We start from the raw sequence: 15,533 nt of genomic DNA, 5'->3' as shown, positions 1-15,533 counted from the left end.
GCATTGTGAGTAGTGACACAGTAGTGAGAGTGACTTAGATAGTGATGGTGTTATTTCACTATCTGTACTGCACTCTAGGCCAGCAAGTGCTGCCATGACAATGGTGCAGGGTGAAAAGGCCACACGTAAGGGGTGTGTTCCCTCGCCTGAAACAGCCAGCTCTGAGGAGAACTGAAAGTGAGTGAGCAGATGATGTCTAAATTATTTCAGTGTAAAGATTAATTCATATTATTGACATTCAGTTGTGAGAGGGAGGAAGTGTGCAGCATGTGGCCAGCCTGTGTTGACATGTTTTGCGTCCTGGGCAGGGGCCCTCCACGCTGCCCGGAGCAGTGTTTTGTGCCCACAGACCACACCCTGGCTACATACCATACGCTCTAGCATGACTGTTACACAACATATCACAATTTGGATTTCACTGCTGTGTTCAGTGAGTTAAGACACTTCATACAATGTGAATAAACAACAACAAAAATAGCAGCTGTTTTTACCCGTCTCCAGGGGCCATTCTGTGAAAACAATACCTATTGTTTAAGGGTTAATAGTAATATGTCCACGTCTCTGATGCATGCGACAGAGTTGGCAGGACAATACTGTTCCTTATTCCCCTCTTTGCCTCCATGCTCACACTTCTTCCTCTCATAACTCTTTCCAATGCACCCACCATCTGTCTGCCCTTCACTGCTCTCCCTTGCTTCACCTTCCATACTGCCATGCTTGCACAAAACTGTCCCCAAATGTTTAAACTCAGTCACCTCCTCCATTCTCTCTGTGCTCTCTGCTCTAACTATGTACGGCTTTGCAAAATCAATGACCTGCTCTCTTGCCCTCTCAAATACCATAACCTTACTCTTTCCAGCATTCACTGTCAGCTTTCTCCTTCACTCTCTTGTATTTCCAGGTTTCCAAAAGCCCCTGAGTTGCAGAAGAGGTGGATCACTGTCACCGGCAGCAAGAAAGAGAAGTGTTTTGACCGCACCGGCCAGACCACCAGGCTCAGGACAGGGGCCTTGCCAATCATCTGGAATTATGTCCCCTGGAAGAAAAGGTACTTAACCGACCCTTGTGGAGAGGTGGAATCAAGGCTACCAGGATGTCATATTCAGCGCACAGGAGAGTTAGGTTATGCGGGGTTAGGTTTACAAGAGTTGCCTTGTACAGGTCAGGAGCAGAAGGGTACTTATCCCCTTGGCTGTGGATTTCCTACCATAAGACCTCACCGAGCAACAGGAGTGGAGCAACAAGTGGCTGCTACAATTCAATGAAGAAAATGTAAAGTCCTGCATTTGGGAGGGTAAATACAGCATACCAATACCACATGGTAAACACTCCACTATCCACCACAGAGGCAGAAAAAGACGTGGAACTATATGTTACCAGGCCAACAGTGAAGGTAAATCCATGCCAATCGCAGCGTAGGTGTTAAACACACCCTTGTGGAGAGGTGGAATCAAAGCTACCAGACTGTTATAGTCACTATATAGGAGAGTGAGATGAGGAGGGTTTAGGTTCACAGGAGCTGCTTTGTAGAGGTCAGGAACAGAAGGTACTTGACAGACAGAGGTGGGGAGGTGAAATCAAGGCTACCAGATTGTGATATTCAGTGCGTAGGAGAGTGAGGTTAGGTGGGGTAAGGTTTACAGGAGCTGCCTTGTATAGGTCTGCCACCCTCTTGAAGATTCCCTATGTTATTATTTTCTTATTTGTCACATGAGAGAGGTGGAATCAAGGCCACCAGATTGTTGTACTCTTCCCATAGTCTAGTGAGGTTAGGTGGGATTAGGTTTACAAGAGCTGCCTTGTTTGTATGGGTCAGGAACAGAAGGATACTTATGGAGAGGTGGAATAGGGAGGTCAGGTGGGGTTAGGTTAGGTCAGGAACAGGTTATTCAGCAGACCCTTGTGGATTATAACCATCATAATTTACTGACAAAATCTTTCTGAATATGAAATGTAATCTCATTTTATTAATCTCATTTCTCTAATCTCATTTTCCAACTCTTTCTAATCTCATTTTATTAATCTCATTTTCCTACTCTTTCTAATCTCATTTTTGTCTCATTTCTTATTGTAATCTCATGTTTCTTCAATATATTTTCTAATCTCATTTTTCACTTTTCTCTCCATTTTATCGTTTTTTCCTTCCATTCTTTTAAATATTTTTTTCTAATCTCATTTTTCTTTTCACCCAAAACAAGATTAATATATTTTTTTCTAATCCTATTTTTCTTCTTCATCAAAACTATTTACTTTATATATTTTCTTAATCTCCCTTTTCTCTTTTCTCTGCTTTCTTTTTCCTTTCTTTCTTTTTATATATTCTTCTAATCTCATTTTTCTAATCTCATTACTTAATATAATCTCATTTTTCTAAGCTCATTCTTGATTCATCTTACTTCATTCATTCATTCTTGGTATTCATCTTCCTCCCTCCAGCAAATGCCCTCCCACACCATATATCCTTAGAACATCCCACAGCCCCTTCCTGTCAGCCCTGTCATATGCCTTCTCCAGGTCCATGAATGCAGCAAACAGCTTTCTATCCTCCTCTAGGTACTTTTCAACCTGTATTTCCAGTGCAAATATTTGGTCCACACAATCCCTCCCTTTCCTAAACCCCCTTGCTCATCGCCTACACTCTTCTCAGTTATTTTCTTCAGCCTCTTATTCAAAACCCTTCCACACTGCTTCATTTTTCATCCTTCCTTCTTGCTTCATCTTCCTTCTTCCTTCCTTCCTTCTTGCTTCATTTTCCTTCCTTCTTGTTTCATCTTCCTTCTTCCTTCCTTCCTTCTTGCTTCATTTTCCTTCCTTCTTGTTTCATCTTAATTCATTCATTCTTGGTTCTTCATCTTCCTTCCTTCCATCCTTCCTTCTTGCTTCATCTTCCTTCCTTCCTTCTTGCTTCATTTTCCTTCCTTCTTGTTTCATCTTAATTCATTCATTCATTCTTGGTTCTTCATCTTCCTTCCTTCCATCCTTCCTTCTTGCTTCATTTTCCTTCCTTCCTTCTTGCTTCATTTTCCATCCTTCTTGTTTCATCTTAATTCATTCATTCATTCTTGGTTCTTCATCTTCCTTCCTTCCTTCTTGCTTCATTTTCCTTCCTTCTTGCTTCATCTTCCATCCTTCCTTCTTGCTTCATCTTCCTATTTTCATTCTTGTTTCATCTTCATTCATTCTTCATTCATTCTTCCTTTCCTCCTTGTAGGAATAAAGATCACTGTAGGGCAGCCAGATCCACAGGGGAGGGTGCAGAGAGGTGCGATAAAGGAGGCAATGAACAAGCTGAAAGTAGGCAGGGTCCCTGGAGCTGGTGGCATAACAGCAGAAATGTTGAAGTATGGAGGAGGGGTAGTTGTGGAATGGATGTTATGGATGTGTAGCCCAGCATGGGAGCAGGGTGAGGTGCCGAAGGGCTGGAGCAAGGCTGTTGTTGTGCCGCTGTACAAAGGGAAAGGGAGCAGAGGTGACTATAATAGTTACAGGGGAACAAGTCTACTCAGTGTGGCAGGAAAAGTGTGTGGAAGGGTTTTGAATGAGAGGCTGAAGAAAATAACTGAGAAGAGTGTAGGTGATGAACAAGGGTTTTTTAGGAAGGGGAGGGGTTGTTTGGACTAAATATTAGCACTGGAAATACAAGTTGAAAAGTACCTAGAGAAGGATAAGAAGTTGTGTGCTGCATTCATGACCTAGAGAAGGCATATGACAGGGCTGACAGGAAGGGGCTGTGGGATGTTCTAAGGATATATGGTGTGGGAGGGTATTTGCTGGAGGGAATATGATCCTTCTATATGGATGCGAGTGCCTCTGTATGAGTGAATTGTGAGTTCAGTGAGAGTTTTGGTGTTGGTGTGGGTGTGAGACAGGGGTGTGGGATGTCACCATGGCTTCTCAATGTGTATGTACATGGACGGTTGTATGAGAGAAATGAAAGCCAGAGTGGGGGAGCTTGGGCCAAGGCTGAAAGTGAGAGGTACGGAGGAGTCACTGGTTGGGGCCTGTTTGCCAATGATACAGTGTTGCTGGCAGAGAATGAGGGGACGCTGCAGAGGACAGTGGATGAGTGTGACAGGGTGTGTAAAAGGAGGAAGCTGAGAGTGAATGCTGGAGATAGTAAGGTTATGGTATTTGAGAGGGTGAGAGAACAGGTCATTGATTTTGCAAAGCTGTACAGAGTTAGAGCAGAGGGCACAACGAAGTGAAGGATAAGACTGGGGAGGAGGTGACTGAGTTCAAATATTAGGGGACAGGTTTTTGTAAGCATGGCAGTATAGAAGGTGAGGTGAGGGAGAGAGCAGTGAAGGGCAGACAGGTGGTGGATGCATTGGGGAGAGTTATGAAAGGAAGAAGTGTGAGCATGGAGGCAAAGAGGGGAATAAGGAACAGTATTATCCTGCCAACTCTGTCATGTGCATCAGAGGCGTGGACATGGAATGCACCACAGCAATGGAGAATGCGTGCAGTGGAAATGAGTCACATAAGAGGTGCATGTATGTGTGTGTCAGGATGGGATGGAGAAGGTAATGACAGCGTGTATGAGTGATTTGGTAAGGATGTGACAGCAGAAGGAGTGGAGTGGTGAAGCGTGATGCATTGAGATGGTTTGGACACGTGATGAGAATGGGGAAGAGTGAATTCATGAAGAGAGTATGAGGGAAGGACTGAGGGAGCGGGTGTCACCTGTGAAGTGGATCAGTAGGGTGAGTGAGTACTGGAGCGAGAGAGTTGGAAGTAGCAGGAGTGAGTGTGCTGAGAGGGAGTGCCAGAACAGGGAGAGATGGAGACACTTCTGCTGCGCCCACCCCACCCCCTGGAGGGAAGTTCCCGCGAGGGAGCAAGACGTCGGAGATATAGATAGATAGAATCTTCCTTCATTTTGGCTTCATCCTTCTTTCATTCTTGCTTCATCTTCTTTCCTTCATTCTTCAGCCAGTATTAATTAGCACCTTGGTACGTCAGTTCGCCTGCTGAAAAAGCCTCTCATGGTAGAAGTTGCTGTTGGGATTTTCTTGGACTGTTTTGTGATCCTACTGATAGTTTTACATGACTTCTTCACCGTGAATGGGACAAGCATCCGTGAAAACCCCATTAATCTTCTTGTGGCCTTGGGAAATAGTCATAATGGGAGCCAGAGACATTTCATAATATGGAGCTGGTTGTGACAGCCTCTTGTATTTTCAGAAATACAAAATTACCCTTTCTTCCTGTACCCTTGGAAGAGATACTGGAGTCCACCTGTGAGCCCAACGTCAGCAGCCAAGATACCAGGCAGCATCAGGGGCTTCGTGGTGCAGTGGTTAGCACACTCGGCTCACAACTGAGAGAGCCCAGGTTCGATTCCCGGGCGGAGTGGAATAATGTGGGCGTCTTTTCCAATGCCCTACGCCCCTGTCCACCCAGCAGTGAATGGGTACCAGGTATTAATCGAGGGTTGTGTCCCGTCTCCTGGGATCTGTTCTCTTCTCCTATAATTCCTTCCCTTCCTGTCTCTCTCCGGCACATGACCACAGATGTTGTGCCGACTAAACCTGACCTTCCAAAACTTTCCAACCAGTCAGCATGTACATTATTACCCTTCTACAGTTATTCCTGTGGTTGTTATGCTATCATTATCATCTCCCATTCTCATCTATGCTTCCTTACTAATGAAGCTTTCTATACAGCAAAGTGCGGTCATTCTCTGTTGATTTATACCCTATGGTGCTAGCTATCATGTATTTGAAGATGACCTAAACTTAACCTAACAAAACCCCAAACAGTCACTATAGGTCCTGACTCAGAAAACTCATCTATGGTTCCTTTTTAATGAGACTTTCTATACAACAAAGTGAAGTCATTCTTTGTTGATTTATACCATAAACTGTCATGCATGACAGTCTTGAGTTATTCATTTAAAAGTTCCTTTGAGATGAATGTGCTCACAAAAACCAATTTTAACATGCTTTACAATTTCATGTGATATTCTTTAGTCAAGCAGAGAAAATAAAATCCCACATTAATATTCTCCAGCATTTTGTACTCTTTCTTACATAATGCAACTGTTTCCTCTGCAAAAACTTTGCAAACGTTTGCACTTCACTTTTATACAAACACGGGATTGCAGCATTGCAGCAGCCGTGACAGTACACCAGTAGAGTCACACTGAAGGCACCATTTTGTGTGGGAGATCTTGATCATGACTGTAATGTGCCGGGCACCAGTATGGGTTATAACACGCTGGGTACTCAGTGTGTGTGTAGGAAATGTGCCGGACACATGTTTTGTGTGGGAAGTGTGCCAGACTGTGTGTAGGAAATATGACACCACTCCAGTGTGTGAGGATGTGTAGGAGACATGACTTCGCCCCCTTCCACTGCCTTCCCATTTCCCCCTCAATAACCCCGCCCTCCATCCCAGGTGGTGAGGCCAAGGGGGCAGAGTGCTGTCCCTGCCACCGCGTGCTGTCCGGGCTGCACCACGACCACCGCTGGCTGAAGGAGGTCACGCTGGACTGCCGCGTGTGCTTCTGCTGCTTCAGGGGAGAGATGCGCCAGGGGAACCTCACCACCATGTGTCTCACCCTGCACCAGCTGACCAGGGGTGAGGGGGGAAGAAAGAGATTACTATAGTTTACCTAGTTGTATTCACCTAGTTGTGACATACGGGAAAAGAGCTACGCTCGCGCTGTCCCGTCTCCATATCTTCTCTTATCCAACCTTTCCTTAAAATCATGAATGTTTCTTGCACAAACCCCCTCCTCCTCCAGTCCATTCCACAGCTCAATGCTTCTGTTTAGGAAGCTAAACTTTTTCACATCTCGCCTACACGTGGTCGCCCTCAACTTCGTTCCATGTCCTCTTGTTTCTCTCTCGCTCCACACACACAGGTCCTCTCTGTCCAGATTATCCACCCCGCTCGCCACCCTGTACATCACTATCAGGTCTCCTCTTTCTCTTCTTCTCTCCAGGGTTGTGAGCCCCATGCTATTGAGTCTCTCCTCGTAAGTCTGATCTCTAAGTTCCGGTACCATCTTAGTTGCCATTCTCTGTACTCTTTCCAGCTTTCTTATGTTCTTCTTTTTATGAGGAGGCCAGACCACTGCTGCATACTCCAACCTTGGCCTTATCATTGTAACTATTATTTTCTTCGTCATCTCGTCCAAATACACAAATGCCGTCCTTATGTTCCTCAGCAAATTCATAGTTTGTCCCGTTATCCTGTTGATGTGTTTGTCCGGTGACATGTTCTCTGAGATAGTCACTCCCAAATCTTTTTCTTCCACTCCTCTGCATATTATCTCACTTCCCATCTTATAATCATATTCACATCCTCCCAAACTATTTTTTTTACATTTCCCAAGGTTGAACTCCATCTGCCATGTACCACTCCACTCCCATATTTTGTCCAGGTCCCTCTGCAATGCCTCACAGTCCTTCACATCATTGACTCGTCTCAATAGCTTTGCATCATCTGCAAACAAACTCACATGGCTGGTCACTCCTTCCACCATATCATTTATATAAACAGCAAACATTATTGGCGCCAGCACCGAACCTTGTGCGACCCCACTCCTCACTGGGCACCAGTTGGAAACCTTGTCCTTGATTATTGTCCTCATTTCCCTGTTAGTTAGGAAGTCCTCCAGCCACTTAATCAGTCCATGACCAACTCCACCCCTATTTTTAATCTTCCAAATTAGTCTTCTGTGCAGTACTTTGTCGAATGCCTTTTTCAAATCCAGATACACTCCATCCCCCCAGCCTTCTCTCTCTTGTATTAAATCTGCCACCCTTGAGTAGTAACATAACAAGTTGGTGACACACGATCTCCCTCCTGAATCCAAACTGGCAATCAGAGATAACTCTCACTTTCCAAAAAATCCGACCACCTGTTTTTAACCATCCTCTCACATATCTTTGCAACCACACTAGTGAGTGATACCGGTCTGTAATTTAATGGGTCCTCTCTCTCTCCTCCTTTATAAATTGGTACTATGTTTGCTCTCTTCCAATCTTGTGGTACCCTTCCTTCACGCAGGGAGGCACTCATTATGGAGTGCAGTTTCTCTGCAAGTTGCTCACTACATTCTTTCAGGATCCAGCCTGACACTTCATCCGGCCCTGTCGCCTTTCTTACATCCAGCTTGTTCAAGCTTTCCTTGACCTCCTGCACCGTTAACTGTATCTCCTGCATAACCCTTCCTCTTTCCTGGCCCGGTGGTTGTACGAATTCGTCTTCCTTTGTGAAAACTCTATGAAAGCTGTTGTTCATCACTTCTGCCATCTCTGCTGGGTCTTCATATGCAGTTCCACCCATTTTCAGTTTATCGATTGTTTCTCTATTCTTTAATTTGCCGTTCACATGTCTATGAAATAATTTAGGTTGGTCTTTGCATTTGTCGATTATATCTTTTTCATATTTCCGTTTTTCTTCTCTTCTAATCTTTGTATATTCATTCCTTCCTTGTTTGAAATTGTTCCACGCGTTGATTCTTCTTCGTCTCCTCCATCCCTTCCAGGCTTCCTCCTTTCTTTTTCTAGCTGCCTCGCATCTTTTGTTAAACCACTTCTTTTTACCAACATCCTTTTTGGTTACCTCAGGGACATATCTATTCTTGGTTTCTTTGTACAGCTTTAAAAACTCCTCCCACTTGTCTTGGGTACTTTTGGCTTTGTACAGCCCACTCCAATTTGCATTTTCAAAAAAAGTTCTCATATTAACAAAGTCTGCCTTAGAGTAGTTACTTCTCCCTATTTTGTGATCCTCTTTTCGGTCAATCGTTCTCTCTTCTTTTACTTCAAATTCCACAATTGCATGCTCACTTTTTGCTATTTGGCAGTCTATTTTTATACTTTCAATTACTTCCAGTTCCTTGCTAAAAACCAGGTCTAATCTTGATGCCTCGCCTTCTTTCCTGAATCTAGTATGTTCCTTAATCCATTGCGTCAGCACATGTTCCATTGCCAGTTGCAGGAGTCTTCCTCCCCAAAGACTTCTGTTCCCTGTGTTTGCCAATCCTCCCATTCTACCCCATTGCAATTAAAATCACCCATTAAAATTATTCTGTCACCCCTTCTCAACATTCCATCCAGGCAACTCACTTTGTCTTGTATCATTTGTTCATATTCTCGGGCCTTCCATGCGTTGGTTCCTGGTGGCACATACCCTACTACATGCTGCCTCCTTCTTCCTTCAGCACCCACAGTTTCCACTTTCAGTACCTCTACCAAGCCTTCACCCTCAATCACCTCCTCCACTCTAATGCCTTCCCTTACCATCAGCATCACACCTCCTCCCTGTTTTCTCTTTCTGTCTCTCCTCCATATATTGTCTGCACCTTCTCCAATCCCCACCACCTCAACAGAGTCACACAACATAGTTTCTGTCAGCCCCACAATATCAGGTTCTCTGTCTCTCAAATAGTCATTAAACTCTATCCATGATGACACTATACCATTGATATTCGTATAAGACACTTTCCATCCTTCCTCCTTTCCTGTTAGACTTTTTCTCTCCTTCCTCTCGTCACCATGAACAACTTCCTCACTTTCATATCCATTACTCTCCAAAAAGGCTCCTTTTTATCTTCTTCCGATCTCTTCTCATTTAAATCACGAACCTCACCTCTGAGTTCATTCAACTTGTCTCTCTCTTGTTCATTCAAATCTTTCCTCAGCCACATCATTTTGGTGTCTTCTTCTCCCGCTGGCTTCCAAGCTCCTGCCAGGGCCTCTTCTGCTTTGCTCTGTGCCTTGAATCGAATCCTAATTGGTCTATCTTTTTCTCCATTGTATTTTCCAATCCTATGACAGCAGTGTGTGTATGTGTGTGTATGCATGCATGGATTTGCTTTAGTTTATTCTTTTATTTTATTTTAACCTTTTTCTTACTTTTTTCTTCTTTCTTGCTCTGGGGGAGGAAGGGGGGAGCCTGGGGACTGGGGGAAGGGTGATTATGTATGTGTGTGTGTATGTATGTGTGTGTGTGTGTGTATGTGTGTGTGTGTGTGTGTGTGTGTGTGTGTAAGTGATTTAGTTTATTCTCTTGTTCTTCTTCCTCTTTTTTCCTCTTCATCAGTTGCCCCGGGGCTAGTGTAGGGGGGCGAGGGCAGGGGGGAACCTGGGGGATGAGGGAAAGATTACTGGGGAGGCAGGGGAAAGGAATTTGGGGGAATGGGAGGTTGGGGAAGGGAAAGAGGGCTGGGGGAAGGGTGACTTGAGTGAGCTAGGGGGAAGGTATCAATGTGTGTATTTATCTAGTATTTGTATTTACCTAGTTGTGAAATACAGGAAAAAAGCTGTACTAGGCTCGTGCTGTCCCGTCTCCATAACGCTTATTATCCAGTTTGGCTTTAGATTCATGAATAGTTTTTGCACACGCAATCTCCTTGTCAAGTTCGTTCCATGTTGTTATGCTTCTCTATGGAAAACTATTTCTTTGTCTCTCCTACAGTCGCTCTTCTTCAATTTCTTATTGTGTGTGTGTGTGTGTGTGTGTGTGTGTGTGTGTGTGTGTGTGTGTGTATTTACTTAGTTGTATTTACCTAGTTGTAGTTTTACAGGGCCTGGGCTTACGTTCGTGTGGTCCCTTCTCCATATCTATACTTGTCCAGCTTTTCCTTAAAGTTGTTCACACTCCTTGCCAATACTACATCCTCACTTAGTCTGTTGCGGGGAGCTATATTTCTTTAAGTCTGTCAAGCATCTTCCCTTTCTTAATTGTGTTGCTGGTGTTTCTTCCTTCTCTTAGTAGTAACTAAGCTACCTAAGCCTGTTCTTGTGCTGCCAAAGAGAGAGGCAGCTCACAATAGATACCAGAGCCTTCGCACTCCTGCTAACCATGATCTTTACGTGTCCGCCCGGAATCGTGCCAAATCTATTCTTCGACTTACCAAAACCTCTTTCATCCATATCAAATGTCAAAACCTTGCTTTTTCTAGTTCTTCCAGAGACTTCTGGCATCTAGCCAAAAATATCTCCTCCAATTTCACTTCTTCCTCTTTCCCTCCTCTCCTATATGCCTGTTACTAAGATTTTTCGGAATGATGTTATCTATGCCCTCTCTGGCCTTAACTCTCAGAAGGCTTATGGACCTGATGGAGTGCCTCCTATTGTCCTTAAAAACTGTGCTTCTGTGCTGACACCCTGCCTGGTCAAACTCTTTCGTCTCTGCCTATCAACATTTACGTACCTTTCCTTACGCTGGAAGTATGCCTTCATACAGCCTGTGCCTAAGAAGGGTTCCGCAAGGGGCGTTCTACTGGTGATCATCTTGCTCTCTTAACTGACTCTTGGTCATCCTGTCTTAAGTAATCGGGTAGCCAAACATTTTTCTGGTAGATTTTGGTGTGCATTTAAGTAAAATGGTAGCTAAACTTTTTTTGATGGTAGATTTTGGTGTGCATTTAACTAATCGGGTAGCCAAACTATTTTTTTGTGTTAGATTTTGGTGTGTATTTAAGTAATCGGGTAGCCTAACCATAGCTGGGCACGATAACATAAAACCTTATTCCCGATAACCGATAACTGATAATGGAAAACCTTATCGGTGATAACCGATATTTGTTAACTGGAGACACAAATATAGGCGATAACCGATAACCGATACTTGATATAGATCCACAATTCCAATACTAGCTAGCGATAAGTCCGAGAGGCGAAAACGACAATATATTGATATTTCAAATAAAAAAAAAAACATACATGTATTCAAATTTAATATTATTTGTATTTTATAAAACTTATAAAACCTGAAAACCACACGTTGACACGTACCTATGAACGGTAATACTAGAAACGCCTGAACCGGTGTTGTGTTATTTGGCGTCCCCACCGTCAAAAGCTGGCGCTTTTTTTTACAAACACTGGTCTCTTGTGAACTGCGCATGCTCAGAAAGCGTAGACCTGTACAGTCTCACAAAGAATTTTAACCGTAATTAAGAGTTGCTGGAAGGCTGAATCAGACATACAGTACCACTACCACCATCCCCGCTGTTTCTAGAACGACACTCTGTACGAGTTGTATTTATATGTACAGAGTGTCGTTCTAGAAACAGCGAGGATGGTGGTACTGTTTGTCTGATTCAGCCTTCCAGCAACTCTTGATGTGTTAAAAAGCTTTGTGAGACTGTACAGGGCTACGCTTACTGGTCTGAACATGCGCTCTGTTTGTTTTGATGATGGGACACCAAATAACACAACACCGGGTGCCTTCAATACCATGGCATGCTCACAAACGAATATGGAATATCAAATTTGAGGCAGTGAATAATAATTTTTGGGGCAAGGCAAAATGATTTGTCTCTTTGATATATTGATTTTTGAGTCTAACATAAAAAAATAAGCTAGTGTTTTAATGTTGATCATCTAAGTATGAAATCTCTTCACCGAAGATATTTCACACCCCGAAAATTTTTCATTCAACACCGGGCGCCCGGCCACACATGCGCAGTGGGCAGGAGACAACTTTTTTTTCTGAAAGGCAGAAAAAAAGTATCGATTATCGCTAATTTGGTTACAAAAGTAACGAAGATACCGATATATATTTAAATAAGTAGCGGATGGCCGATAACCCGATTTTGTTATCAGCGATAAAGTATCGCGATAACTTATCGTGATAACGTCCACCTATGAGCCTAACTATCTTTTGTGGTAGATTTTGGTGTGTATTTAAGTAATCGGGTAGCCAAACTATTTTTTGTGGTAGATTTTGGTGTGTATTTAAGTAATCGGGTAGCCTAACTATTTTTTGTGGTAGATTTTGGTGTGTATTTAAGTAATCGGGTAGCCTAACTATTTTTTGTGGTAGATTTTGGTGTGTATTTAAGTAATCAGGTAGCCTAACTATTTTTTGTGGTAGGTTTTGGTGTGTATTTAACCCCTCAGAGCCGCTAAAGTTTTTCTCGGGTGATCTCCCATGACGCAAATGTCATCGATAAATACACCGTGAAACTGAGAAAAAGTCATTAAAGGGGGCGCCTACGGTGGGTCCTCCTGCACATACAGTTTGTCCAATAGGTTTGAAGTTTTAGTATGTTGTTTGTTGATGTAAAGGTATATGATATTCTGTGAATTTCATTAAATTCGGGTGAAGTTTAGGAGATACTCAAACAAAGCGTATATTTCTTTTTTTTTTGTTTCACAGACTTTGTTTCAGTTAATCGCCTTGAAAAAAAATACCACAGAAACTTTGTTTACGTATCTACATTTCCCAGCTAGAAAAAAAAAAATGTTTAGTCTTCGAAAAGAAATTGTCACATAGTTTTCTCCACTCTGTGTCCCGTTTTCTTTTGATATTTTTTGAAATTTTATAGAGGGCAAATATTGTCCTTAAGTTGTAGTTTCAAATGATACCTAACAAAAGTCGATCAGACTTTTCGAGATATTGGCTCCTAAAGATTTTTTTCCATTTCCTCCCTGTCCTACCATTTGTACTTATTTGATTGGCATGAAATTTTCACAGATGATTGTATATACCTTGCTAACATACCTCAGAATAATAAGGCATCTGGTCCCCCTTTCTAAGAAAGTATTACTCACTTGCAGGTGGGGTGTCAGAAGGCGCCACCTTCCTCATTGTAGCCAGATTTTATCTAGAATCCTCCAGGCTGGTATGTCTCATCCTTCTTCTCATTTCTTTTCTTCTTTGTCTTGGGTGTTGCATGCCGTGATCTTTCCCGGTCTAGCCACTGAAGGGATTCTTGCAATCCTGCTTCAGACCCGAGGATATGTAGTACAGGTAACTCTCGATTTATGCGAGTATTGTGTCCTTGAAGAGGTCGCGTAAATAAAAAAAACAATGTAAATCAAACAAGAGGTAGGTTTCTATCGAAAAATAAATATTCACTTCATTCAGTGGAGAGAGAGAGAGAGAGAGAGAGAGAGAGAGAGAGAGAGAGAGAGAGAATATCCATATCACTGAGATATCCACTCAGGCACTCAGTCTCAACCTCACTCATGTCAGGAAGAAATGAGGGACACCATGAGCGACTGGCCAGTATTAGTACCGGTACCGAACAGTCTGGTACCGGTACCGTACCGTGTAGCTGGTGCCGTTAGAACCAGTACTGGTACCGGTACCTGCCCACCCCCATTGTTGAGCAGTATGGCAGCGTGGGTACTGTATTGTTCAAGTGGCGCGCAGGAAGAACTGAGCTCAGCTGTGGCCGCAGCACCGTGTGAGTCCAGTTGCGTGAGACATCTGGTGGCCACTTCATAAAATATCGCGTATAAGTGAAAAAAACCTGTAAAGTAAACATTTACTTGGATTTTCGACCCTGTGTTATTTAAGAAACGCGTAAACCAAAATCGCGTAAATCGAGATGTTTTCATCGGTATACCCAAAGTTGTGTTCCAGTGCTGTATGTTGGACCAGGAACATAACCCTCAAGCAGCCGTAAAACTTCATTTTTTGGCACTTGATCCAAACTTTGGAGTGAAGCACTGAATGAAACTGCATGTGTTCGCGCGTGAGTCATGCTACGACGCAACCGCGCGGGACATTTAAAAATGACTTCCGGGGGGGAGGGGATTTAATTTTATGAAAACAAACTTGACCACATGACAGTTTAAGATATCCTGGACACGCTGAGCGAAAAATGCGCATTTGTCAAATTTCAAATATATATTAGTTGAAAATTACCCCGTAGCCGGCCCCCTTACAGATGTTTTATAGGAAATTTTCTGATGCACCCTACTTTGAAATCCGTTTCTTTCTAGGTTGTCGCATTTGCCTGGAATTCCATGATTCCTGAAAAATTCCAACTTCTTACTGGTGCGACGTACAGAAAAAAATATTGAAGAAAAGTTGCTCATTTTATCACAATGGAGTCTGGGAAACATAGTTTGTAATCTTTGACGAGGAAATTTACTGCCTACAGAGAGCCAAATTTGTGGTGAAACTCCATAAATAATTTTGGTAATTTTTTGTATTTTTTTTCATTCTGAAATGAATTTTACTAAATAAAAGTTGTAAAAAACCATCCGTATAACTCAACTGCGAAATCAGATTATGATTTAGACTCATCATTTGGCTGAAATTCCATGATTCCCGAAATATTCCAAGTTTTTACTGGTGCAACATACAGGAAAATGTATTGAAGAAAAGTTGCTCATTTTATCGTGATGGAGTCTGAAAAATAAAGTTTATAATCTTTGACCTGGAGATTTACTGCCTACAGAGCCAAAGTTGCAGTGAAACGCAATTTTTTTTTGTAGTTATTCATACTGGAATGAATCTCATTGAATAAAAGTTGCAGAAAATCATCCATATAACTCAACTGTGAAATCAGATTATGATTGTGACTGACCATTTGGCTGGAATTCCATTAATCTAAAAAAGTTACAACCTCCGCATCCCACTCCTCTGAACACTCCTGTGAACAAGATATTAGTTCACCTAGAACATGAGGTAAATCATTGGAGGTGTCAAGACTACGCTCACCACGCACACGATGAGCAGAAACTAAAGGAAGACCGCCGAAACAGGACGGCTGAGGGAACATAATCGCTCTGCAGATGTCATGATGCGTAGGCAGGAACTGTAGGGTATTT

General features: G+C 42.8%; 1 protein-coding gene across 6 annotated transcripts in view; it reads left to right on the top strand.

Annotated features, from left to right (window-relative positions):
• The window catches only part of LOC126993979 (uncharacterized), a 33,919-nt gene that overhangs the window by 2,602 nt on the left and 15,784 nt on the right, over window positions 1-15,533 (top strand). For all 6 annotated transcript variants that reach the window (XM_050853204.1, XM_050853205.1, XM_050853202.1 and 3 more), the window contains 3 exons: window positions 902-1,048; window positions 5,185-5,420; window positions 6,400-6,582. In XM_050853204.1, coding sequence (XP_050709161.1) covers window positions 902-1,048; window positions 5,185-5,420; window positions 6,400-6,582 — 566 coding nt within the window. The remainder of the gene's footprint in view (window positions 1-901; window positions 1,049-5,184; window positions 5,421-6,399; window positions 6,583-15,533) is intronic.

Source organism: Eriocheir sinensis, unplaced genomic scaffold (genome assembly GCF_024679095.1).
Source record: "Eriocheir sinensis breed Jianghai 21 unplaced genomic scaffold, ASM2467909v1 Scaffold70, whole genome shotgun sequence".
Classification (NCBI taxonomy): Eukaryota; Metazoa; Arthropoda; class Malacostraca; order Decapoda; family Varunidae; genus Eriocheir; species Eriocheir sinensis.
Note: the sequence above shows the minus strand (reverse complement) of the source record. Positions and strands in the feature narration are given on the sequence as shown.